Source organism: Myotis daubentonii, chromosome 10 (assembly GCF_963259705.1).
Source record: "Myotis daubentonii chromosome 10, mMyoDau2.1, whole genome shotgun sequence".
Lineage (NCBI taxonomy): Eukaryota > Metazoa > Chordata > Mammalia > Chiroptera > Vespertilionidae > Myotis > Myotis daubentonii.
In genome coordinates this window covers 72523040-72550836 of record NC_081849.1, presented here as the reverse complement: position 1 = coordinate 72550836, position 27797 = coordinate 72523040, and the positions used below count along the sequence as shown (strand labels likewise).

Sequence of the window (27797 nt, the reverse complement as noted above, 5' to 3'; positions counted from 1 at the left end):
AATAATGCAATTGTAATGAAGGACATTTTTGCAGACCATTTAAGAGTGTTACCCCCTCCCATTGTCTTTGATAATAAAATAATTATCATTTTTGAGACACTTAGCATATTATTTTCTCATTGATTATTCTCCTTAGTTACTAACTTCTAACTCCTTCTATATCCTCATTTGTCAGTGGGTTTACTTGAGATTCAAACTTTCTTTAGTATCTTCCATCAACTTTGTCAAATGTTGCATCTTTTTTATAATCCTCACCAGAGGATATGCTTATTGATTTGAGAAAAAGAGAGAAAGGCGGGGGGGAGGGAAGGGGGAGGGAGAAAGGGAGAGAGACTACAAAGCTATTTATCAAAACTGTGGAACTAGCATAAGGGCAGACATACAGATCAGAGAGAATGAGAGAGAGAGAGAGAGAGATCAATTGGTTGCCTCCCGTCCTTCCTCTCTCTAGAATCAATAAAACATATCCTCAGACGAGGATTAAAATAAGAGTATAATGAGAATAAAAAGGTGTCATGAAGGTAGATTGGATTGAAAAGAATTACTGGGGAAATCCCAGTGAATTGATTTTTCTTTCTTGGTATATAAAGAAATGAATAAGAGTTACCAACCAATTATTTTAATTAAGAAAGCCAATTAATAGTTATGATTTGAATTTATTGGAGATAGGAGAATATAGCATTTAAGAAATTGACTTAAAAGAAGGCTGAAATTTGCTTGGATTACTAGGTCCTTCGAAATTTAGCTATAGGTCTCAGAGACAGTAATCTTTTGGAGAAGGTAATGTTATTGCCACCAGTTTATTTTTCTCCTTTAAACTTCTTTATAAATTCATGTAGTTCATCTAGGTGATGCCGTGTATCATTTCAGCTCTGCAGTTGTTTGAATCTCTCATTAACTGTACCTGGAAATATATATTTAAGGACACTAACTCTGCTAGGTTGTAACTTTAACAGTGGCTAGACTAGAATAGGCTAAGATGACTATAAAAGTAGCAACAAATAAGTGTGAATTGAAATGAAAATTCAGCTACTAGTCCTTAAGGAGGCTATGGTCTCAGTGGGCAGTCAAATAAGTAACATATATATTTTAGTAGTTCTGTAATGTGTGTGGTCCATAGAGAGGCAGAGACGGAGAACTGTTTTTGGTCTGGGAAGTTGTCAGGGAGGAGGTAACAGTTGGGGTGAGATGAGGGAATTGAGTTGGGTGTGCAAGGGAAACAAACTGGACATGGCATTCTAGGGAGAGGAAACTGAGTAAGAAAAGACTTGGTAGTGTGAGAAAACATGATGTGTTTGGGGAATCACAGAGCAGAGCTCAGCATTTCCAGAGCATAACATATAATAAAAAGGAGAATGGCAGTAATGATGTTTCAAATGAGGCAAGGGGGTCAGTTGAGGATCCTTCAGAAATGCCTGGCTTGGAGGGGCAATGCTACTGCTGTTCACTGAGAGGAGGACAAAATGAGGCATCAGATCAGCGGTTCTCAACCTGGGGGTCGCGACCCGTTTGGGGCTCGAACGACCCTTTCACAGGGGTCACCTAAGACCATCGGAGAACATGTATAATTACATATTGTTTTTGTGATTAATCACTATGCTTTAATTATGTTCAATTTGTAACAATGAAAATACATCCTGCATATCAGATATTTACATTACAATTCAAAACAGCAAAATTACAGTTATGAAGTAGCAAGAAAATAATTTTATGGTTGGGGGTCACCACAACATGAGGAATTGTATTAAAGGGTCGCGGCATTAGGGAGGTTGAAAACCACTGCATTATATGGAGAAGTTGGTGAAGTTAGTGTTAGTTAGATGTTGCATTTGAGGCATGTAGGGACCATCTAGGTCAGTGGTTCTTTTTTAAAAAAAATATATTTTATTGATTTTTTTACAGAGAGGAAGGGAGAGGAATAGAGAGTTAGAAACATCAATCAGCTGCCTCCTGCACACCCCCCACTGGGGATGTGTCCACAACCAAGGTACATGCCCTTGACCGGAATCGAACCTGGGACCCTTGAGTCCACAGGCCAACGCTCTATCCACTGAGCCAAACCGGTCAGGGCGGTCAGTGGTTCTTAACCTTCCTAATGCCGTGACCCTTTAATACAGTTCCTCATGTGGTGACCCCCAATTTCCCAATTTCATTGTTACAAATTGAACATAATTAAAGCATAGTGATTAATCACAAAAACAATATGTAATTTTATTTTTTTAAAAATATATTTTATTGCCGAAACCGGTTTGGCTCAGTGGATAGAGCGTCGGCCTGCGGACTGAAAGGTCCCAGGTTCGATTCCAGTCAAGGGCATGTACCTGGGTTGTGGGCACATCCCCAGTAGGAGATGTGCAGGAGGCAGCTGATCGATGTTTCTCTCTCATCGATGTTTCTAACTCTCTATCTCTCTCCCTTCTTCTCTGTAAAAAAATCAATAAAATATATTTTAAAAAAAATATATATATTTTATTGATTTTTTTTTTTTTTCCCCCAGAGAGGAAGGGAGAGGGATAGAGAGTTAGAAACATCGATGAGAGAGAAACATCGATCAGCTGCCTCCTGCACACCTACTGGGGATGTGCCTGCAACCAAGGCACATGCCCTTGACCGGAATCGAACCTGGGACCCTTCAGTCCACAGGCCGGTGCTCTATCCACTGAGCCAAACCGGTTAGGGCAACAATATGTAATTATATATGTTTTCCAATGGTCTTAGGCGACCCCTGTGAAAGGGTCGTTCGACCCCCAAAGGGGTCGTGATGCACAGGTTGAGAACCCCTGATCTAGGTGAAAATGTCTAGTGGGGTCAAAGGATATATAGTTCTGGGGTGCAGAGGAGAGTATTGGGCTAGAAGTTCAGATTTGGTCATCACTGCCCTTATGGTTTTGAGTTTCAAGGGTGTAGATAGATGAGTCAGTGAGTCAAAAGAGGGTCATGCCAGAATCACCAACATTTGAAGGTCTGGTGAAAAGAGATGATCCAGCAAAGGACCCAGAGTTAGCAGGAGAATCGTAAAAACATAAAAAAACATTTAAAAAATCCTTATGTTATTTTGTACTATTATTTAGAAATTAAAGTAAAATAATGACTAAAAATCAAGTTAACCATAATTTTAAATATGCTCTTCAAATTACACTTGCTTATTTTCTTTGTGAAATAAGGACCTGTGGTCTCTTTTGGTACTCATTGGCCTGAATGTATGAAATGGAGATAGTGGGTGTTTGAATAAATATATATTTACAAGGTTGTAAGTACTGCTGCTTTGGAAGGACTGAGGAGTGGTGGTGAAGAGTAATTGAGAATTGGGGGGGTATGGTGGGGTATAAGGTTTTAAAATGTGACCATGAAAAGCATACTGGAAGTCTTCATCAATTTATAGACAAAAATAAATTCTGGAAGGGTCCAATATTTACATGTAAAATAAAATTACAAAGCATATTAGAGGACAGTATGATGACAATTCTAAAAATTTTGGTGTGGTAAAAGACTTAACAGGAAGACATAATTCATAAAGGGAAAGATTACTGGATTTAATTGAAGAAAAATAAAGTATAGTAGGGTCCTGGATACTGTGAATAAAATAGAAAAACAACCAGCTAACTTTGGGGAAGTATTTGCAGTGTGTGTAACAGCATACTACATGTGGTCATGATGTAGATGATTCAAGTGATCAGAGGTTCAGGAGACTACGGGGAACTGCCGAGGAGGCCACTGTTCTTAGCCAAGGGTTTTCAGAAGTCACACCAACATGGACATCAAAGTCCCCAAGGGTTATGGAGGAATTGTGGTGGAGTGAAACTCAGTGGCATAGCTTTTGGAGTTCTTAAAGAGACTGTAGGAGTAATCAGACCCATGGTGGTATTGATAAGGCATCCTATATAATAAAAGGCTAATACAGTCCTCGGGTTACGTCGGACTTGATGTAAGTCGTTTTGTGGTTACGTCGCTGTCTCCCATTTATTTATTTTAAAAAAAGTTCGTCATTTTGACGTATGTACATATGTGTTTTATGTTTTTTATTATTTACCACAAGTAAAGGCCAGGAATTGTTATCTTTCTTTTAAATTTTTTTTTACTGTTTCACTTCATTACTGCTGTGTATGTGCTCCATGTGTGTGACATAGGTGCTTATGTAGGTGGGTTCTGACTTACAGCGAAAATCGCGTTACATTGTGCCGTAGGAATGGATCCGATGTAACTCAAGGACCTACTGTATGTAAATCGACCAATTGGTGGAACGACTGGTTGCTATGATGTGCACTGACCACCAGGGGGCAGCCGCTCAATCCAGAAGGAGCGCTGCTCAGCCATAAGCTGGGCTTATGGCTGGCAAGCACAGCGGCAGTGGCAGGAGCCTCTCCCACCTCTGTGGCAGCGCTAAGGATGTCTGACTGCAAGACGGTGTAGGCTAGGCTGAGGGACCCCCCTGAGTGCATGATTTTCATGCATCCGGTCTCTAGTTGAGTAGGTAGTAACGTAGATGGAACACATGGGCCTGAAAGGACATGGTGTTAACACAGTATCTGTGAACATTCTTGAACCTTTCAATCCTTCTGAAGCTATAAATAAATCTGAAGGTTTGATGAAAATGTGAAAATGATTTGGAAGCTTTTTCATGTGTTGTTTGAAACGATTTGGTTTGGAGATCCCAAAGTCACCAGTCAGAAAATGGTTTAGAGCTTTAACTTTTCTTTCTAACATTACAAGATGGGCATAAACTTCATTTGAGCTGTGTAGTTTAATCTTGAGGGTTTTCAGGTTCAGTGCACAGCTTCTATATAGATACCCTGAAGTGTGAACTTTTTGCAATGAAGAATTGCTACCATGAAGACATTCCGGTGTAAGGTCATTTCTGAAGTTGCTACTTGATTAACTGGGAATACTTCTCTAGATAGGGAGACTGAGATATGGGTTAAAGTTAAATTTCCACATATAATAACACTCTAGTGATAAAAAGGTAGATGTTGAGGCTTGGTAGTAAGAGAGAAAGGGTGGATTAAAGCCATGGAAAGGCTATTTAAAATGGGACACACCTAGTCTACCTCATTAACACATCCAGCAAATATTTAGGATGACTGTCCTCTGCTAGGCACTACCTGCCTAGTAACAAGCACAGAGGGCTTATGTGCCAAGCATGACCCTACACGACTTCCATGGATTATTTCATTAAATCCTCACAGCAGCCCCTCACATAGGAATTATCACCCCCATTTTACAGGAGAGGAGATAGAGGCTTATAGTTTTTGAGTAATTTTCCCAAAATCATATGGCAATTAAAAACGATGGAGGTACCTGCTTTTGAATCCAAGGCTACTTGGTGGCAGAGCCTGATCGAGCACTTAAACACTGGGCTCTTTTTAAACTGGAAGGAGGGACATCGCTGAGCATTCACTATGATACTAGGTGCCAGGCTTTGTAACACACATAAGAATCCTCAAGGTAAGTTTCATTATCATCGTCTCAGCTTACCTCAGCACTGTGCTCTCCCCAGTGATTAGCCGGCTTGGCTACAGCCTGTGGTAGATTCTGTTCTCTCGTTAGACATTCATGCCAGTTTTATAGTGCTCATTGGGTGAAGTAAGCTTAAGCAATTTAGAAAAATCCTTATTGTAACAACATGAAGAGGATATTCCTGTACAGGTCCATTGTGTTTTATGCAACTAATTTTTATTCCTTTTTCCATTATATTTTTCATATTCCTTTGGTTTCCATAGTCAAGATTTGTAAAAATTAAAACTTGTTTTACACTAAAAAACAAACAAACAAAAAAAACAAAACCCAAACTATTGAAGTATATTTTGAAATCCTGAGACTGACTAAAGCATTTCAGTGGCACTGAGTTTTATTTTTGGTGTGTGGACTTTTAATTAGGAATAGGAAAACCCATTTACAAAAGGGAAAAAAAAAACAAGTGTACATGTGAAATAGTCTGGGTAATAAGACCATGTCAGTTTTATTCATGTAAAATTATGAGCATTAGGTTAATCATTAATATTTTAGTGGAAATGTGTTAGTTTGCCTTTTCTTTTCCCATCTCCCTCTTTTTTTTTTTTTTTTTACCTCTTTTTCCATTTTAGTCTGTTATCTTTTTTGCCAAATCAGTATCAGGCAGTTATTGTTTAATTGAACTGAATTGGCGCGTACATTTCTGTTTGTGATGGCATTGTCAGGCCTTTCCTAAAAGGAGAAGTAGATTCTGTGCTAGGTAACTGGGTGTTGCTGTTCACTTGTGCTGTATGTACTGGGAAGGAGGAGGGGGAAATTAAGGTGTAAAATACAAGTCTTTCTCTAAAGGAGTAGGGAGTACATACTACATATATCTTTAATTAAAGACAACCAGGAAATTATAACAGGTTAAAAATTTCAATCTATAAATTGGGGTTCTGGTTTACTATTTCATTCTTAAGTGACAAAAATGATTCACTGAGCCATATTTTTCAGGACTGGTGAAATAGAAGTAGCCAAGGGTTTTATATCTGTTCATTACAGCCTGTAACTTTATTACCCAGGCGTCTCAAATGATCTAGTATGTTGGATCTAGTTGTTAGCACTTCTTGTTTGTATTTTAATTTGTTGCCTTTAAAATCTCCTTGTAGGGCCAGCCTAGTTCTACCTTAAAAAACACACAACACACCCCTCTACTTAAAAGAAATGGTACTTCCTGCTTTCATAAACAGTCATGTGCATAGTTTAGCAAGGCCTGATGCCTCTGGAGCGTTTTCCCTTTATAGCACCATTGAATCCCAGTCCTAGCAGAAGTGCTGCGAATCTTGTGGCCTCATTTTGAACAAAAGGGATTAGAGAAGAAAAATCTCTTGATATAAGGCTTGAAAGCAAGGGCAGGCAATCTTGGTTGTGAATATTTTCTGATTTTTCCAGAAATCAAGCAGAAGATTGAGCTGCTGATGTCAGTTAACTCTGAGAAGTCGTCCTCTTCAGAAAGGTACAGCTACATCTCTTGCATGAACAATTAATGGTGTAGCATTGCTAAGAAACAAACCAGGACATTTTATTTTCTTGTTAAGTTTGCTATATAATGCGTTGTACTGCATGCTGGTCGTTGTGCTGTACTGAAGATGTGTATTTGGGCAGGCTGTTCTGCTTTTACAAAGGGTAATTGATTTTTAAAAAAACAGTGAAGCCTAATCAGCTGCAGCATGCACACCATAACACAGCAGACCACGGGCTCCTGTGTGACAGCTGTTGAAGGCTTTAAAAATAATTTACTTAGCTAAAAAACAAATTGTGCTTGCTTTAAGGAAATGCTAGCGTTAGATTTTCTTCCTATATTTTGATGTTGCTGTAACACAAAATTACCGACACTATCTATAAGATCTAGGTTAAAAACATTTGACGTTGGTTGTAATATTTTCTTATGTGAAAAGGGAGTGCCATTTGTAAATAGCTTAGGAATTGCAAACCCCCAGATTAGTCACATTATGAGAGAGAGATATGATGCTTCTTCAAGTCTGTGCTAGGAGATGGAACAGTCACTGCATGCAGTAATGGTTCATGCCTGCAGGTAAGGACAAAATGACTCAAGTATTTTTAAAGCAATTATTTTATATGTCAATCAAATTATTGTACCTGTAAGGCGATATTTCCTTAAAATGGCTACTTACTTAATACATAGAAGTAAAGGTATTTTTATCTCAAGTCAGAAATGAGGCTGTAGTTGCCTATTTTGCTATGTAAATATTGTGTTCACTTCTGTTTACCAAAATTTTGTATACTATATAATGTTTTAAATTGGGGTTCTTGGGTGTATACCTTGATGCTTACCTTTCTCTTGACAACCTAATAATAGTTTATACCTAACGTTGATATTTTGTATTTTAGGTGTGTAGGTTTTTCTTTTCTGTGGTTTTCAGGGTTATCTTTTTTGTTCATAGATTTAATATTTAGGAAAACATGATGGAGAAATAATTTGGTAGTAAGGAATGATATAGGAAAAACACTGGGAAAAAATATGTGAAGAACCTAACATGGTAAAAGGGATTTAATTAAAGTACACTAGTGTATGGAGGACATGATCTGATGACAAAATGATGACATTAAATCAATTTATTAATATAATTAGGTGAAAGTCTCCTGGCTATAATTCAGGGCATTGCAAATATGGAAGATGTTACTGCTTTCTTTAGAGATTGAAAATAGAAAAATTTAGGCACATATTGTTTATTTTTATGTAGCTAATAACTTCTGATTTGGGCTAGTCATCCGTTTTTAAGCATTCTGTTTGCTGAGATGAACATAATCTTCAGCCTTGTGAATGTTCTGCCAGTAAAATGGTTGTGATGGGAAGGGGAGAGGGTGGTGGTGTAAATAGTGAACGGTCTGGGTGCCAACTGTAACCTTTGAGTTTTGTTCCTAAGAAGAACATTCTTAATGAGATGACAGCAATAATTATGTTGGCTTTTTGAGAAGCATGAATTCTCTATTGATAAATTGAGGGTTGAATAGAATGGACGCAAATTGTTGAGAAATTAGAAATGGGTGAGGTTTTTAATGGTTAAAATACATTTTATAAGGGAAGATTCTAAAATATTTTGGTGATCATATTTACTTGTTTATTTTATTATTATTTTTAATTTTTTACCTAAGCTCCTGTGGTTAAATTTGATGGAAAGGGAGGATGTATGTGGCCATGATTTTAAAGTTCAGAAATCAGCTGCTGTGCTTATAACAACTTTGTATACAGAGTTTTACCAGAGCTTGCTTGTTTTGTTTGTTATTCTTGTTTTGCTTGATATTTCAAATATCTTACATATATATTTGTAAGATATGCTGACTTAATGGGTGATAAATGTGGTTTATGGGTCAGCCAACACTTTGCAAACTTAGAAATTGTTTTACTAATATAAATACGTTAAAAATAGAGGTCACCCTTTTTCTCCCCCCTTTTTAAAGTCATATAATGATGAATAGTCAAATCATTTGTCTTTTTAATTTGTTTGGAAGAACTTGAAAAACACGAATCCCATGTTAAAAAGAAAATTTGGGCCTAGTAACACTATCTTCTGCCCAGGAGTTTAATAGCTTGTAGTGCCATGTAGCAATATTTTTTAATTCTTTGTTTTAATTTTTTAATTCTTTGTTTACCATTTACCTAAAATTTATTAGTCTTTGACTAGCATTTTAAAAAAGTTACTTGCTTGAGGCATGACCCAAGTCGTAAAGATATTTGGAATTTACGGATGGTCAGTATTGCCATTTATTTTTTAGTGGGAAGGATGAAAAAGAAACCCGGTCTTCTTTCTTTAAAGAGAGGAAAGCTACTTGTTTGTAAGGAACCAAGTTATCATTCGCCACAACTGGTTTTGCTCACTGTGTGCAGCTCAGAGTGATCTTCAGGTATTTCAGGAAACCAAGTGGAGAAACAATACTTCTAACAGTAGTTATGTGATGTTCCTAATAATTTTCCCATGTCTTATATGTGACCCCCTTAATGGGAATTTCTAGTCTTGTGACAGCTAGTATTCATTGAATTACTGTTTTTTTCTAGACAATTTTGTGAAAAGCAAAACAACAAAAGAGAAAACTTATTTTTGTAGACTCTTAAAAATCTTTCATTGAAAAATACAAATATGGCCGAAACTGGTTTGGCTCAGTGGATAGAGCGTCGGCCTGCAGACTGAAAGGTCCCAGGTTCGATTCCGGTCAAGGGCATGTACCTGGGTTGTGGGCATATCCCCAGTAGGAGATGTGCAGGAGGCAGCTGATCGATGTTTCTCTCTTATCGATGTTTCTAATTCTCTATCTCTCTCCCTTCCTCTCTGTAAAAAATCAATAAAATATATTTACAAAAAAAAGAAAAAAAAGAAAAATACAAATATGATTCGAAGTAATCCGATAATGGAATTTTGAAGGTTTTTATGTGGGGCCTAGATTAGAAAATGTTAAAATAATAGTTCTCAATGCCACCATGAAATTTAAAATGATATATTTACCTTTAATAGAATAGTGGAGGTCCCAACGAATGTCGTTTTGTAGGGGAGTCATGGAATACTACTGTTCTGTTTAGAATGGCTGACTCATAGGACAAAAGCCAATGGAAGAACAAAAGGTTACTTTTTTATGGTTTTATATTTTGGAGAGAAATGAAAATCTCAACTTAAGCATTTTTAAAATTAGGAGCAGAGAATATTATTGAATGAATTAAAACAATATGATGCCTGATTTGTATGTTATTGCCAGGTAAGAGGAAGGCATATCTGTTTCAAGAGAGTATCCTTCTTACAGATTTTAAGAGTAAATTTTACTATTAGTATATTGTTTTTAATTGAGTGCCTGTTGAATGAAGCAGTGTATTCATCTTAAATACGATAGGGACAGAGCCATGCACAGCTTTATTTCCTCATCTACCCCATTTAATGTAAAAAAAAAAGTGTATATTTATTTGATGCAAAAACTGGGTTTTCAAGTTTTGTTCTTTTCCAATCTAGAATACTCCTGGGATTTGGAAATTTATGGGGTAGAGTAGATGGGGAAGAGGAATAGTAATAATAATAGCTAGAAAAAAGGTATTAATAATTTATTAAAAAAATTTTATTTTTATTTTAAAAAACTTTATTATTTTAAAAATTTTTTATTTATTGATTTGAGTGAGTGAGAGAAACATCTGTTTCACTTATTTATGCATTCGTTGGTTGATTTTTTTGTTAAGACATGTTTTTATTGATTTCAGAGAGGTAGAGAGACATAGAAACATTAATGAGAGAGAATCATTGATCGGTTGCCTCCTGCGTGCCCCCTACTGGGGATTGAGCCCATTACCTGGGCATGTGCTCTGACCAGGAATTGGACCATGACATCCTGGTTCATAGGTCAATGCTTAACCACTGAAACACACCAGCTGGGTTGGTTGATTCTTTTATGTGCTCTGACCAGCGATCAAATTCGCAGCCCTGGCAGATGGGGACAGTGCTCTAACCAACTGAACCGTCCATCCAGAGCCTTATTGAACATTTTTTGAATTCCAGTTCTATGTGCATAGAGAGAGTGAGCGCACACATTTTGTCCACGCTGGGTGGCTCAGCTGGTTGAAGCATTGTCCTCTACATCAAGAGGTTTCGGGTTCAGTCTCTGCTCTGGGTGTATATGGGAGGCAACTGATTGATGTCTGTCTGTCTGTCTCAAAATCAATAAACATATCCTTGGGTGAGGATTAAAAAAAAAGGCTGTTGGGAGGATTCAGACAAATCATCTCAGAAAGATCCTGAGTGAACAGAAAGCACTTTGTTGTACTATAATTATTGTCAGACTGTACTAGTACTTATTCAGTTAACTTCTTCAGTTAACTCATGAGCAAAATTTCTAACTCTCTTTTTAAAAATATTTTCATTAATTTCGGAGAGGAAGGGAGAGGGAAAGAGAGATAGAAACATCAATGATGAGAGAGAATCATTGATCGGCTGACTCCTGCACACCCCACAGTGGGGATCGAGCTGATAACCCCAGCAGTTGCCCTGACTGGGAATTGAACTGTGACCTGGTTCACCAGAATTGAACCGTGACTTCCTGGTTCATAGGTTGATGCTCAACCCCTGAACCACACCGGCTGGGCCAAAATTGGACAACTCATTATACAAGTGGTGAGCCCAGAGTGCACAGACCCACGGTTCCTAACCCATCTAGACCGACTGCAGAGAGGGCTGAGCAGTTTGTGAGGTGAGGGTCCTGGAAGCTGAGGATCTACATTCACATTGAGCATTGCCTGCACCTGCTATGGTTTTATGTAAATGTATATGGATGTTTTTGTAATTAATAAGCTTCACAGTCAAAAGTTAACTAAATATTAGTGCCTACGACGTTTGCATTTTCTCAGGGAACAGATACTAAAAGGAAAAGGGTCCATATATTGGAATGAATAAGAAATGATAGCCTAGGTAATTAGCATCCCACATAGCTAGCATATATTTGAATTGACAAATTGCTAGCTACCTTTTCTGGAGAGGGGAGAAAGGGAGAGAGGGAGAAAGTATAAAAATATTTATGCTGTGGCCTATATTTTAACAATGCTGTATAATCGGGATTGGTGTGAAGTAATAAAGATTGTATGTTGTCCCTCCCCCAATATAAGGATATATGAAACACGTAAAGAACCCATGCTATTTTTGCATGTGTATTTTAATTCTTTTTCTTAATTTGGATCCTCTTAAGTGAAGAGAAAAAGGGCGTATGATAATGCGTGGTTGCAGAAAGCAAAAGGAGAAGCCTGGAAGAATAAGGAGAAAATAAAAAAATAGGGATGGGAGATGAAGAGAGAAGGAAATAAAGGATATTCAGTGGAAGAGGATGTAGGACGAAGGCGTCTTTTATTTGCTCTTATGTTGAATGTGCTTTCCTCCATATCTCTGTGGTGGAACTAAGTAGTCTTGGGAAGAGTCAGATTTTATAGAAGGGTCTCCATTGTACTCTCCTCTCCCCATTCCAGCTTGAAGGGTAGGGCATTTACTGATAACTATTTTTACCTTTTCCAACCCCCCACTCTGCCTCTGTTGGCTTTGTTTCTTAGTTTGTAGGGTAATGTATTTGAGTTGTATGTAGTTTTCCTGAGTGGTGAGATGACAGTGGCTGATTATGTTGTCTTCCCTCCTTATGCTTTATTTTTTTAAAATTTAATTTTTAGTAATCTTTTTATTGAATATATATGGGAAAGTACACAGATAATGTAAATCATTATGAGATCCAACTTATTGATTTTTTTTTTTTTTAGTAGTTTATATTCTATGTGTACCTAAGAAATCTTTGCCAAGCCCAAGGTCACTAAGGTTTTCTGCTAGGTTTACTTACAGGAGTTTTTGGCTCTTAATATTTAAGTATGTGATTCATTTTGGGTTTAGTATTAAGGTAAAGATTGTGATTATTTCCACAAATGACTTCTGGTTGTGTCTGTTTTTGAACATTATATATAAATAAACTATAGAGGCCATTATATATAAACTATTCGTGCACTCGGGGCGGGGGTCCCTCAGCTAGACCTGCACCCTCTCCCAGTCCGGGAGCCCTCTGGGGATGTCCGATTGATGGCTTAGGCCCAGGGAGCCGGCCTGTGCCGTCAGTCAGACATCCTTAGCACTGTTGTGGAGGCAGGAGAGGCTCCTGCCACCGTAGCTGCTCTCCTGGCTGAGGGGTGTTCCCCCTGTGGGAGAGCACTGACCACCAGGGGGAAGCTCCTGCATTGTGTATCTGAACCCTGTTGATCAGTGCACATCATAGTGACATGTCATTCTGCCGTTTGATCAATTTGCATATTAGCCTTTTATTATATAGGACTAGAGGCCCGGTGCACAAAAATTTGTGCACTTGCCGGGGCGGGGGGGCGGTCCTTCAGCCCGGCCTGTGCCCTCTCGCAGTCTGGGACCCCTCAGGAAATAACGACTTGCTGGCTTAGGCCTGCTCCCGGGTGGCAGAGGGCAGGCCCAATCCCTAGGTGCAGCCCCTGGTAGGGTTCAGAGCAGGGCTGACTGGGGAGTCGGGGCACCGGCCCCTGTCATGCACAGAGCAGGGCGGATTGGGTGGTTGCCATGCCACCCTCAGTCACGCTCAGGGTAGGGCCGATTGGGGGGGTTGGGGCATCGCCCCCTGTCACACTCAAGGCAGGGTTGATGGGGAGGTTGCGGCGCCACCCCCTGTCACGCACAGAGCAGGGCCAATCAGGGGGTTGGGGCGCTGCCCCCTGTCACTCACAGAGCAGGGCCCATCAGGGGGGTTGGGGCTCCGTACCCTGTCACTCACAAAGCAGGGTTGATCAGGGGTTGGGGAGCTCCCCCCTGTCACGCACAGAGCAGGGCCCATCAGGGGGTTGGGGAGCTCCCCCCTGTCACGCACAGAGCAGGGCCCATCAGGGGGTTGGGGAGCTCCCCCCTGTCACTCATAGAGTAGGGCTGATAGGGGACTTGGGGCACTGCCCCCTGTCACACACAGAGCAGGGCGGATCAGGGGGTTGGGGCGCCGCCACTCTCACACTCAGGGCAGGGCCGATGGGGAGGTTATGGCTCTACCCTGTCACACACAGACCAGGGCCTGTGGGGTGGGGGGGTTGGGGCGCCGCACCCTGTCACACACTGAGCAGGTCCGATCAGGGGGTTGGGGCGCTGCCCCCTGTCACACACAGAGCCGCAGGGCGATCAGGGGCTTGGGGAGCTCCCCCCTATCAGGCACAGAGCAGGGCTGATCAGGGGGTTGGGGCGCCCTCCCCTGTCATGAACAGAGCAAGGTGGATAGGGAGGTTGTGGCCCCGCCCCCTGTCACACACAGAGCCGCAGGGCAATCGGGGTCATGCTGATCCCAGTGCTGGGAGGCCTCGCGGCTCCGCTGATCCCGGTGCTGGGAGGCATATTACCCTTTTACTATATAGGATAGAGGCCCTGTGCATGGGTGGGGGCCGGCTAGTTTGCCTTGAAGGGTGTCCTGGATCAGTGTGGGGGTCCCCACTGGGGTGCCTGGCCAGTCTGGGTGAGGGGCTGATGGCTGTTTTCAGGCTGGCGGGTGACTGAAGCTCCCAACTGCTCCTTTTTTTCTTTTTTTTCTTTTTTTTATTCTGGGCCAGCTTTAGCTCTGGCTCCAGCTCTGAGGCCTCTGCTGCTAAAAGCAGGTATCTGGTTGGTTTGGGTTCTATAATCGAAACACTGTTTCAACTCCAGCTCTGAGATCCCGGCTGGCTGAAAGCAGGTTTCTGGGGTTTTGTTTAGCTTCTATATTTGTAACAATGTTTCAAACTGCAAGCTCAGAGGCCGGCAAGGCAGGCGGGGAACGTTGGAGTCCTCCATCACTGAAGCAAGCAAGTCTCATGTTAGCTTCAAGCTGCCTGGCTGCTGGCCGCCATCTTGGCTGGCAGTTAATTTGCATATCACCCTGATTAGCCAATGAGAAGGGTAACGGATCTACGGCTAATTACCATGTTTCTCTTTTATTAGATAGGATAGGATGAAAACTCTCTGTATACTCTCTTGGTCTGTCTTCTTCCTTCATTACCTATGTGGGATTCATCATGTTTTTGTTTGTAGGTGTAGTTGATTTAGTCTCATTGCCGTATTCATCATATGAATATATCTCATTTTCTTTTCCATTCTACTTTTGATAAGCATGTGGAATGTTTGCCATGTGTGGCTATTAGAAGCAGTGCTGCTAGGAGCATTTGTATACATGTCTTTGGTGATTAGACCTGTGCATGCATTTCTGTTGTGTATATTCTAGGAGTGCAATTGCTGAGATTTTGTGGACATTGCATTGCAACTCTTCCAACATGAATGTGCAAATCTACACTCCAACCAGCTATGCTCCGGGTCCTTGCCACCTTGCCACCCCTGTATTCTCTCTCTCTTCCCTTCACCCTTCTCCCTTACCTTATTTCCTCCTTTTTCCCCCTTTCTCTCTTTTAGCATTCTGCTGGATGTGCCAGTGTGACTGAGAAGTGGAACCTTTTTGAGGAGGATTAGAAGCAGACAGGGGCCTGTTTCTGAATACTGACTTTCATGAAGGAGATCAGAATTAGAAGTTTAGACCAAACAGGAACCATATGGTGTAGTCCTCTGAGGCACTATGGTCCCACCAAAGGATTCTGATCTCTTAACTGGTTTCTAGAGGCTGCAGGTGTTAACACTGGTTTTCTGATGTGGTTTTAATAGCAAAACTATTTCTTCAGTTAAACCTATTAGAAGGTTATCATGTAAAACATAAAAGAAAGCTTGGGTTGGGAAGCGGTAAGTAACCAGAGCCTCAGTTCTTGGTACTCAGCCATCCACCCTGGAGAACTCCTTCAAGAGCTCATTCCTCTTTACTCAAAAGCCCTTGAGGTAGGGAGGCCACCTGACGTATAACCAAGAAATTACGACTTTTCTGATATGTTCCAAGGATTAAGTTTCATATTGTTCATAGTCTATAAAATGTTTGTATTATATACCTAAATAAAAGTGTAGTGTTATCTTTTGATTTTTGCTTTAAAACCAGATATTTATTTGAGCTTCCTTCCTGTTGATCATTATTTATTTGGTATAGATTCAGGAGTTTCTCAATTATTTTATGTGTTATTAATTTAATTTTTGGTTCTGTTTTCTGATTCCTCTTTGGTGGGTTGCCACATGGTAGCTAGAGCAAACCTTTCAGAACACAGATCTGACCAGGAGGGTTGCTCTGCTGTGAAAGCCCTTCAACTGTCTTCCCATTGTTCTTGGCATAAAGGTAAACTCCATATCTGTGACAGTGAGCACCCACACTCCCCAGCCCAGTCTCAGTCTTCTGACTTTGGTCATGTCTCTTGTACCTTGTTGTTTTGCTGCTGACATCCTCTCATCACAAGGAAGCCTGCCTAGGTCAAATTACGCCTATTATAAGCCCTTACAAAAACATGTACCTCTCCTTTGTAGCATTTGTCACAGCTGCTGTTTGACAGTGGGGAGTATCAATGACATTTGGTTCACTTACTGGTTTACTTACTATTAGCCCTAACTTATGATTTTAAATATAGAAGTGCTTTCATCACAAAATATTTTTATTTTATTACCATTATTTGTTTTTGCTAATCTTTACCTGAGGATATTTTTTCTGTTGATTTTTAGAGAGAGTGGAAGGGGGGGGGAAGAAAGGGAATGGGGGGAAGGAAAGAGAGAGAGGAGAGGAGAGGAGAGAGAGAGAGGGAGAGAGAGAGAGAGGGAGATAGGGGGAGAGAGAGATTGCCTCCTGCATACACCCCGACTGGGGCTGGAGATTGAATTTACAACCCAGGTATGTGCCTTAGACTGGGAATTGAACCTGCAACTCTTTGGTGTACAGGCCAACACCCTTAACCACTGAGAAATACCAGCCAGGGCAAAATATTTTTATATTATCATTTAAAGCTTACAAATTATGAAATCTGTGGTAAGACTTTTTGGTAGTAGGGAATTATCTATTTTTATGGTATTGGCATCGGTTAATAAATTATAGCCATATATAATCATAGTCTATGTACATAAAATTGTATGTAGTCAATTATAGTCATAAGTGAATTTAACTGTTATAAGGTGTTAAGGTTACAAATCTTAGGGTTTTTTTGTCACCATAAAAATGCAGTTTGTTATTACATATATTTTTTACATTAGTTTTAATGTAAGATGGAAATTAAATTTGAACACTTTCTATCTCTGTGCTAAACTAGTGATGCCATACCATAGCCATTTATTCCCCAAATGTCAGTATTTTCTATATCACCTTGGTGCTTTTGGTTATGGCTGCATTCCATCCTCCGCTGTTATTTACTTAATACCATGCTTTTTTGTTTACTTTTAATTGTGGTAAAATATATATAACAAACTTTAATAATGCCTTCAAAAATTTTCTCAATTGCAGTTGACATTTAATATATTAATTTCAGGTGTACAGTATAGTGGTTAGATATTTATATAATTTATGAAGCGATTCTACACCCCCCAAAAAGTCAGTTCCCCTCCTCATAATGCCTAATTTTCTTTAAAATAAATATTTGTATCTCTACCAGAACTGAAGAATTAGTATCATTTGCCTTAAAAAACAATTACTATTAAATCCGGTCTGGATTCTGTTGTCTGATAAAGGCTTCAGCCTTGAGCCATATGCTCCTCTGTTTACAAGGGAAATTAAATTGGCAAGTTTCATAAAGGGGCTTAAGAATGTGTTAGCATCAAAGTGAGACCTGTTCTTTGATACACTCAATGGAAAGAACCTTGGGAAAGAAGTAACTTTCTCATTATGTGATTCATTGTAATTCATTTCCAAGCCCCAAGTACAACCTAAGATCATTTTGTATACCAGCAGTGGCACTTTCTTTTTTTTCAGTTGGGGGACCCCCCCCCCCCCTTTACCACAAATGGTAGATCAGGGAAGTTTTGAACAAATATGAGCAGGTAGGTATAGCAATGGCTACAATAAACACACACACATTCCCTCCCTCCCTCCCTCCCTCCCTCCCTCCCTCCCTCCCTCCCTCCCTCCTTCCCTCCCTCCCTTCCTTCCTTCCTCCCTCCCTTTAACTGTCATATTGCAGATTTCCTTTGTAGCAGAATTCTTTATCTCCTAGTAGCTGGAAGGAGTTAACACTAATTTTAGTGTAGATTGCATTTGTCATCCATCCATCCTACATTTATCAGTTGCTATGTGCTAGCCACTCAATGATTTGGAAATTGGGGAACAATAAAGGCAGCACAAAAAGGCAGGATCTTTGGTGGATGGCTTACCCCTGATATTATTTGACCAATTTCTTGGTATGAGTGCTGAGGTACTGTATCATTGGCACTCTACAGTGGGAGGCCCTTGGCACTCCTTGAAAGAACTACCCATAACTAGTAAGTTGCATTTTGGGGAGCTTTCATGGAGACTAGAGCTGTGGTGAAAGGGTTACAAACACAGTTGCCTGCCAGAGGCCACTGTCAATGCGTGGTGTGGTCCAGGAACAGACTCTAGAAAACTGGAGTCTCTCCATCCAAAAAGGTGGCTGCTGATGAGCTCTTGCTGTTTACTGCCATGTCAAATACAGGCCAAGTGTTGCCAGCTCTTGTGATTTCTGGAGCTAGAGAAGTTTTGTTGTTTTTATGTCAGCTCTCTCTTATTTTACTAGTAAACTAGAGGCCTGGTGCACGGATTCATGCACCTGTGGGGTCTCTTGGCATGGTCTGTGCGGATCGGGCGAAACTGGCAGTCCAGCACCACCTGCTGCTCTTGCTTATCCCGGCCCCACTGCGCCTGCCACCGCTGCAGTCTCCAGACTGTGGCGGCCAGCCATGAGCTCTGCGTCTGGTATTTGTTGGTCAGCCGAGTGACACTCCCACAGTGGGAGCACACTGACCACCAGAAGGCAGCTCCTGCATTGAGTGTCTGTCCCCTGGTGGTCAGTGCGCGTCATAGTAACCAGTCGATCGGTCATTTGGTAGTTTGGTTGCTTAGGCTTTTTTATATGTAGGTGACGGTGCAAATTAAACCAAAACAAAAAGTCATATGAGCCTTAAAAAAAGAGTATCTGCTATCTAAATTCAGCTCATGGTAAACATTTTCTGCTATACTATAGCACATTGACTCACAATTCATAAGCCACAGTCCTATGCAGACTTAAGACTTATTGTAAAGGAATTTCAAATCCTAAGAGTACTAAGCATTATCTATAGATTGAAGGTATACAAATCAAAGTTTATCATGCTAAAGAGTGGGTCTCTGGGTTTTTGTGACATTTCAAATATGCAAAAACATGAGTTTTGACTGCTCTAATAACCACATACTCCAAAACCAAAATTTAATAAGATACCAATTGTGTGGAATAGGAAGGGCCCCCCCAAAGATACTCATTTCTCAGACTGGGAAGTTGTTATTTTTATTATATGACTATTTATTAAGTATCCACTGTGGTAGAACTTAAACTTTAATAAATTATCTGAAAATAACAGAGGTGGAACAATGTTCTGTTTGCACAACTGCCACCTTATCCTTTTTCTCCCTTTCCCTTCTTTATCCACCTTTCTTCCCCTCACCCTCCTTTACATACCTCTCCATAAAATTTTTTTCAATCTAGTTAGAATATCTACAATGCAATAGCAAAAGTGTCAGAGAAAATGCAGGTCAGGGTAGAAGGCTGTGATGGAGGACAGCCAGGTGCACACTCAGAGCTGCATTTGCCTTGCAGCTCCTGAGGGTGACTGACAAATCTGGTTTTCACTTTTCTGTCGGCCAAACTAAAGGGAAAAAGTAACATTGCTCTTACTGTCTTTAAGGAGAAAGCACACTAGTTTCTGTAGGAGACTCAAACCTTTTCTCTAACTTAATTAATGGTTATTTAACAACCTGTTTCCATATATCTTAGAAGATGTGTTAATTTTAGAAAATTCAGATTAAGAGAAAATAAAAAAACCAGGCTTTTATCATGAGAGGCCAGAAATTATTCTTACTTTTTTGTTTTAGTGTACGTAGATATATAAAAATGGAGCAGCTTATACTGTAACATCATCACCAAAGAAAACTCAGAATCATACTGACAAATTATTTTAGAATTGGTTCTTACCCTTAGCATATGCAATTTTTAAATTAAATAATCTATAGCATCATTTAAAAAATAGTATCATTTTTAAAGGCTGAATAGGACTGAGTCCATGCTATGGATAGATGCACCATAATTTTATGTATTGAGTCTTAGTCTTAGACATGGAATCACTTGCAATGACAACTTGTAAGTCTTTTGATAAGTGTGTTAAATTGCCTCCAGAATGGTACAGTTTTACACATTCACTGGCAGTATATAAAGGACCCTTTTGCTTACACCCTCAACTGGGATTCTCAAAATAGTCTCTTTTTGAGTGTTATAAAGATGACACTGAAAATATGCTAGACTATGTTGACTTTATTAGTCCCTCTGCTCCTTAGCTCTTCCTTCTGATAAAGCCAGATGCCATTGTGGTACCTTCATTGTTTCATTGAGTATGTATTAATGACAGCGAAGTCAATATAATCAACTTTAACAAGATACAAGGCACAGTAGATTCTGGTCTTCAGTCAGGCATTTATGAACTGCCTAAGGTGTACTTAGTGTTTATACTGAACTAATGAATCTTAATTTTATAAGGTATTTCAAGAAGTTATATGATCCAAACTTCTCACACCGGACAGATGACAAAACATTCAACATAGGTGGTTGGTTTCCTTTTTTACTAAAAATGTGCAGGAATTAATATTCACTGACTTTATTGCAAAATTTAATCATCTTTTTAGTCAAGATCCTCCTTTTGGAAAAATACATTTTTCTTGCTGGATTTTGAGTCTTTCTGGAGGGCATGGTGGCAAAGGGTTGTGTGCTTTGTACACAGGAGGACTGGAATCTTAAGTCCAAACTCTCAGGTTAGCATTACAAGCTGAGGAAACAGCATGTAGGAGAGTGAAATTCCATAAGGGTAGGAAAGAGGTTGATGAAAAGATGGGAAAATAGGTGTGAGAGAGAAGTGCCTGTGGCAAGGATTCAGTGGTAAGGGTTTGAACTTTATGCTGAAAATTTCCAAGAGCCACTGAAAGGTTGTAGCAAGGGAGATATTACGCCCATGTTTAAACATGCACATGCTCCTGTGCATGAAGGAAGGTCTTTCAGGAAAGCCTTAACCAACTGCGTTTTCCCCTCTAGAATGAATGGGTTGCAAGACACGCTGCAGAGTTGGTGGTAGAATGTTATTCGTTTGCTCTGGAAATGGGTGGAAAAATTATGGCAGTATTTCTTTACCAGTTGAATGACAGAGGGCAGATGCATTCTTTGGTGCTGTATTAAACATTGAAGTAGATTACCAAGATAGGCTGTGAAATGTATTTCCCTCCCAGGTTTTAAAAAGAGTGTGGCCCCTTATTTATTTGGATGGATAGAGTTGCTCCTTTGGCTGCCTCCTGCACGCCCCCTACTGGGGATCAAGCCCGCAACCCAGGCATGTGCCCTGATCAGAAGCGAACTGAGGACCCTTCAGTCCCAGGCTGACCCTCTATCCACTGAGCCAAACCGGATAGGGCTACCTTCAGTATTTTTTAATGTTACATATGCATAATCATGACAGGATTCCTCATTTACAGTTAATAATTTGAAATGTTTGTCTCAAAGTTTCCTATAAACAATTTGTGATAAGTTTCTGCTCGAATATATAAAGTATTACTTCTATAAATTGTTTAAAATATTCTAGGCCAGTGCTGCACCATAGACTTTCTGCAATGATCTGGAAGGGTCTATAATATAGACAGCCTACTGAGCATTGGAAATCTGGCTACATGACTGAAGAGCTACATTTAAACTTAAAATTTAATTGTAATTTAAAATTTAAAAAACATTGACCTTTTTTTTGAAATAGGAGAATGCCACTGAACAGTTACTTTAACCTTTTCTTATTTACAAAAGAGTACTATTTTTTAAAAATACGTTTTTATTGATGAGAGAGAGAGAAAAAGAGAGAGGGAGATATTGGTTGCTTCCCACATGCACCCCGACAGGGACTGAACCCAAAACCCGGGCCTATCCCCTGACCGGGAATTGAACTGGTGATCTTTTGGTGCATGGCACGATGCTCAACCACTGAACCACACCAGCCAGGGCAAGTATTGTTTTCTTCTTTTTCTTTTTTTTTATTTCTTAAAGTATTGCAAAGAGTATTACACATGTCTCCTTCCCCCCGCCCCCCACCCCTTGACATTCCCCCGGCTTCCCCCACCCCCCAGTGTCTTGTGTCCATTAGTTATTCTCATATGCATGCATATAAGTCCTTTGGTTGATCTCCTACACCCCCCCCAACCCTCCCTGAGTATTGTTTTCTTTATAGTTCTTTCTCTTTCCTGAGCTCCACCTATTTCATTTAAAAATTATTTTTCTCTTCCTATGCTGACAATATTATACTGTATGAGTAAAACACTTGATTTTAACTCATATTGGGTAATTTGAAGGGAATTGTATTCTGTAGTTATTTGTCCTTTGATAAAATTGTTAGTTCTCCCCTTTAAGGAAGAAGAATGCTGCTTAATTATCTGCCATCACATCACTTAATGAATTTTAAATCTTTTTAATGTTCTACTAACTTAACAGCATCTATTAATTGTAAAAACAATTTAGTTTTAAATTTTTGCTTTTAAAGGAAAAGAGAAAATGATATAGACAAATTTCTAAGTGTATTATATCTGATAAAAATAAAGATAGTAGCTGAATTATAGTTTATGGTATTCAACATGTGATTGTATGTGTGCGTGCGTGCGCGCACGCACACACACACGCACACACACACACACACGATTATTCTCACTTTGTTCTTCTCGTCATCCTATTTTAGCCAGAGCACACAAACACATAAAATCCAAATACTGACTTGAAACTCAGTTCTTGTCCCCTCACCAACCCTTTTATTTTTTTTCCTGACAGTTTACTAATAATTACTATTATACTCTTTGGACCCAGAATCAAACGGACACCTTGTTCTTGGGGCTAGGATAATCCTTAAGTCTGCTGGAGGAGCCTCTTCAATGCAAGGCTAAACAAGGTTCACAGTTATGTTGAGTTTTGTTATATTTATTTATTGAAAGGGAAGTCTGATGGAATTAAACATAGAATTGAGAAAGAAAAGTTTTGTTGTTGTTGAACTCAATCATTTTCATTTTCTTTTCTTAAGAGATTAAAAATGCTTTCTTTTATTTTATTCTTACTGGGTATTCAATTATAATTTGACAGTCTGTTTGAATAAATGAAAGACTTTTTTAGATGAATCCTTGGCTGCCCATTCCTATATAATAAAAGCCTAATATGCTAATTTCCCGGTCGTCCGGTCATTTGTTCAACCAATCAAAGCGTAATATGCTAATGATATGTTAAGTCCGCTCAACTGCTTGCATGTTGGTTGACCAGTCACTATGACATGCACTGACCACCAGGGGGCAGATGCTCCAACCAGTAGGTTAGCTTGCTGCTGGGGTCCAGCTGATCGGGACTGAGCGAGATGGGCTGGACCTGCTCTGGAGTCCTCCTGCGGTCCCTCCCCAGCTGGCTAACTTCCTGCGTTTCTCTCCAGCCCCGATTGTGCACTTGTGGGGTCCCTTGGCCTGGCCTGCACCCTCTCACAAATGGGACCCCTCAGGGGATGTCAGGAGAGCTGGTTTCGGCTGAATCCCGCAGGCCAGGCCGAGGGACCCCACTGGCGCACGAATTTGTGCACCGGGCCTCTAGTGATACAATAAACACCTTGTACTATTGAATGTGATATCCTGCTCAGTTTAGGACTGTCATTTTTTCCCTGGGCTTTTGTAGTTGGAGCAAGAGAGTGTATTGATTTACTGCTGTGGTGATATCTTGGTACACATCCATTTCAAAATAGATGCAAGTGTTTATTTCAGAGTAAACAAGTCAAGAAATTGTGTTTTGGTGTAATGAGTTGTGCACTGTCTGGTGGTTCATCCTTACATCCAGTCCCTTCACTGCAGTGTATCCGAGTAGCTTCTGCTGTGGTTTCTGCCCTGCTGTCATGCATGGTCCCAGCTGCAGCTGGGCCCTTCTTAGCAGTCCATTTGGCTCCTGAAGAAAAAAACAGTTGGTTTCCTCTGCTTTGCTCAGAGTTGCTATAAAATATTTAACAGCTAGTGACGAAAATTGAACTGTATCATAGTAGTAAAACTTCTGTTTATCCAACCAATTGTTTAATGAAATCAGATTTTATAGAGAATTTTAAAAAGGTCTTTTTCTGATTCTTAGGATAAGATTATTATGATGGATTTGTTTGTAGAAATACTTCTATTTATTTTTTAAAAATTTGATTTTAGAGAGCAGAAAGATGGGGCGGGAGGGAGGAGAGAGAGAGAGAGGAGAGAGAGAGAGGAGAGAGAGAGAGAGAGAGAGATTGAGAGATTGAGATTGGCTGCTCCGACTGGGGATTGAACCCTGTAACCTGGGCATGTGCTCTGATAAGGAATTGAATCCGCTACCCTTTGGTTCAACATAAGTGAACTTGTTCACACCAGAGGACAACGCTCCAAACAACTGAGCTACACTGGCCAGGACTATAAAAATACTTTTAGATTAATGTAAATCAAGCATTTCCCAAGAAATTTATTTAAAACTTAATGTTTTAAAAGTGGATCTTCTAAAGTTAACTTTTTGTAAAGATGAGGTTCTGTCTGGCGACCTGATTTGATAGGGTATTTTTTGTAGTTTTGACCTTTAAAATTGCCACTAAGTGTTCAGTGGCACTACGCCTTGCCACTGGTATATCTCCAAATGTGACTGACATTGTATTCCCCAGCAAGTCCAGCATAGCCAGCCTCTCCCCAGTAATGCAGCACATCAGTGTTTTGTTTTGTTTTTCTTGCATTTAAGGGCATGTGATAACAAAATAACATATATTTAACACTAGGAAAACATTTGCTCAATTATATGGTGATGCCTTAAAAAAGCACAAGGGCAGCAAAAGCTTTTATAAAGAAATAGAAGATTTACATCTTGTCTCATACCATTCACTAACCATAGCTTTTAACTAGTTCTTTTGAACAGGCATGTATAGATGAATAGATGATAAAAACATCACAGCAAGACTGGAGTTTGAAGGTCCAGTTTGCCCCCCACCCTTGTTTATTCATGATGAAAACTGATACCCCAAATAGTGAAGTGATTCCAGATAGGATTGAAATTTAGAGTGTTGGAGCATTGGTTTGACCAGCTTTCTTTCTCTTTAAGAAAACCAAGAATGGTTACTTTAAGTTATACTGGTATTGTTCTTTTGGCACTGCTCTAGACAGAGCATGGAAGAAATGCCTTTTGTTTTATAGCGTGTTCTCCTGTTCACTACTAGTTTAGTTTTTTAAAAACCCTTGCAGGTGTATAGGATAGATGTTTCTAGTCCCACTTCATGGGTAAGAAAAACAGTATGTGCATGATTTTATACTGACACATACCTGTTACTGGTCAAGGCACCCCGAAAGCCATGTTTTGCAGCTCCTACCCCTGTGCCTCAGGTTCTGGATACCAAAAGATGTCGAGTGTTTTCACGTACAAGGTGTCCTGAGTCAGGCTTGCATGCATTTAATGGGCCTGTGCTCTTCAGGTCTTCCTCCAGTAACTTCAAGGTGTAAGCGTCAAGAAGGCAAAGAGATGAGGAGTGCCAGCCTTGGCCTTGAAACAGAGTAAATATAACTAGCACACAAGGACAAAATTCACATTTTTTGCTCTCTTATACCCTTTTCTCTCTTTATTTAAAAAATATTTTTATTGATTTCAAAGAGGAAGAGAGTAGTAGTGAGAGATAGAATCATCATTGATGAGAGGGAATTATTGACCAGCTGCCCTACTGCACCCCTCCCCCCTACTGGGGATCAACCAACAATCTGAGCATGTGCCTTGATCAGGATTGAAACCATGATCTCCTGGTTCCTAGGTTGATACTCAACCACTCAGCCACACTGGACAGACTCTTCTACCTTTTTCTTGCCCATCTTGGTTTGATATAAAGATTTTTAATCCCAAATCTCTGTTTGAAGAGAACTATGCAATTTCTTTGACAAGAAGACCAGCGTTTAAATATAAATGTGACTCTGATCCCCTGGGATCACAGTATCTGCTTCCTTTAAGTAGCAGCAGCCTTTTCAGGAGATGCTACAAAAGGTCAAAAGCACAGTCAATTCAGATATGAAGAATTAAACTTCTTCATTTTATTTGCTGTTTAATGCATTTTGTTAGTTAAAAACTTTGAACAATTAAACGAGAGACCAACGAAAGGTTAGCTTTTTGTGTGTGTATGGCACTTGTGATTTTTATAGCTATGTAGACACTAATGACACTTTGATATCAGTGATGTAGCTAAGAAAGGCTATCAGCCCTGACCATTTTTTCTCAGTGGCTAGAGCATCGGCCTGAGCACCTAAGGGTCTAGGGTTCGATTCCCAGTCAAGGGCATGTACCTGGGTTGGGGGTTTGCTCTGCACTTCCAGTTGGTTGTATGCAGGAGGCAACCAGTCAATGTGTCTCTCTCACATGGCTCACATGGATGTTTCTCTCTCTCTCTCTCTCTCTCTCTCTCTCCCCCCCCCCCCCTCTCTCCCTCTCTCCCTCTCCTTCCCTTCTTTCTTTCCACTTTCTCTGAATACAATGGAGTAAATACCCTCCAATGAGGGTTAACAACAACAACAAAAAAGGGTTTTCATCATTTACTCCATATCATCTCCTCTTCTTTCCTCATCTTTCATGAATGCCTAATGTTCACTGAGTCCAGAGCCTTTTTCAAGTACTCTTTCAGTTACTCCTCGTAGCAATATCATCTCTGTTTTACAGATGGATTAGAGATAAGTTACCCAAAGTCATAGAGCTGATCAGTTTAAAAAGTGCCTCCTTTTACAACACAGTGTATTCACTTCATCTGTAGAGAAAAATGGTTAATGGCAGGAAGAAAGACTTTGGTGATATAAATTAAAAGAAAAATATGTTAGCATGCCACCTTGTGCTATGGTTATGAGCTCATGGAGACATGGGTTTTGATTCCTATTTCACATGATATTGCTGGTACCTGGGCTTCTGTTTTCTCTATAAAACACACTGAATTTGAAAGCCCATAAGAGAGGCACAGGCCTACTCCAGTAGAACCAAGACACAACAATTATTGTTATGCATCTTAATGCTGCACACTCACCTAGCTGATTCTTGATGGCATTTGAGCTGCAAAACATTCACATACAGGGAATAACTTCCTTTATCTGGAAATGTCCTTCATCAGCAAATGGCACTTAGGTGCAGTCAGTCCCTTTTTTCCTGATAGTCCTAGGCACATGAAAGATGACTTCTTATTACCAGTTGAAATTGGTAAAATTTATAGTTGATTACAGTATTAAGATGATCTGGCACTGGAATGCATAGGTCTGGTGAATTCAAAAGGTTTTTTTTTCTTAGGAAAGAAGTTGGGATAGAAAATAAACTGAAAGTGATCCTTCAGTTTCTTTGTTTGTCTATCTTTTATCCACATATCAGCACCTCCTCAGGGCCTCTGTCCTAGGTCTGCTGCTCTTCTCCATGGTATATCATTTGTGTGCTGACGACTCCCAAATTTATATCTCCAGCTCTATTCTGAGGTACAGATTATCTAGCTGCCTAAATATCTATTGAGACCTTAAATTTAACCTGCCCTAAACCAAACTCATTATCTCCTTTAGTCTTTCCTGACTGTGCTAATAGATGGGTTATATGGCCAGTCTGTCCAATGGCTAGTTATAGTAGAGGGTGGGAGAGAGAATAAGTAATTCCTTTGGTTTGTGGCTACCCTGAGGGACTCTGGGCGAAGGACAAAAATTACCCTTGTATAACCTGCCTCTCT

The 27797-nt window shown here is 39.9% G+C and overlaps 1 protein-coding gene across 7 annotated transcripts in view; it reads left to right on the top strand.

Moving 5' to 3' along the window:
• Window positions 1-27797, top strand: part of SRPK2 (SRSF protein kinase 2) — a 233381-nt gene that overhangs the window by 88540 nt on the left and 117044 nt on the right. The window contains exon 3 of one of the 7 annotated variants that reach the window (XM_059712784.1): window positions 6883-6946. The exons of 3 other annotated variants lie outside the window; for them this stretch is intronic. In XM_059712784.1, the coding sequence (XP_059568767.1) occupies window positions 6909-6946 (38 nt within the window). In that variant the 5' untranslated portion in view covers window positions 6883-6908. Of the gene's footprint in view, window positions 1-6680; window positions 6947-7008; window positions 7526-27797 lie in introns of those variants that run through there. 3 more of the 7 variants (XM_059712783.1, XM_059712786.1, XM_059712782.1) reach the window with 3 other exon arrangements.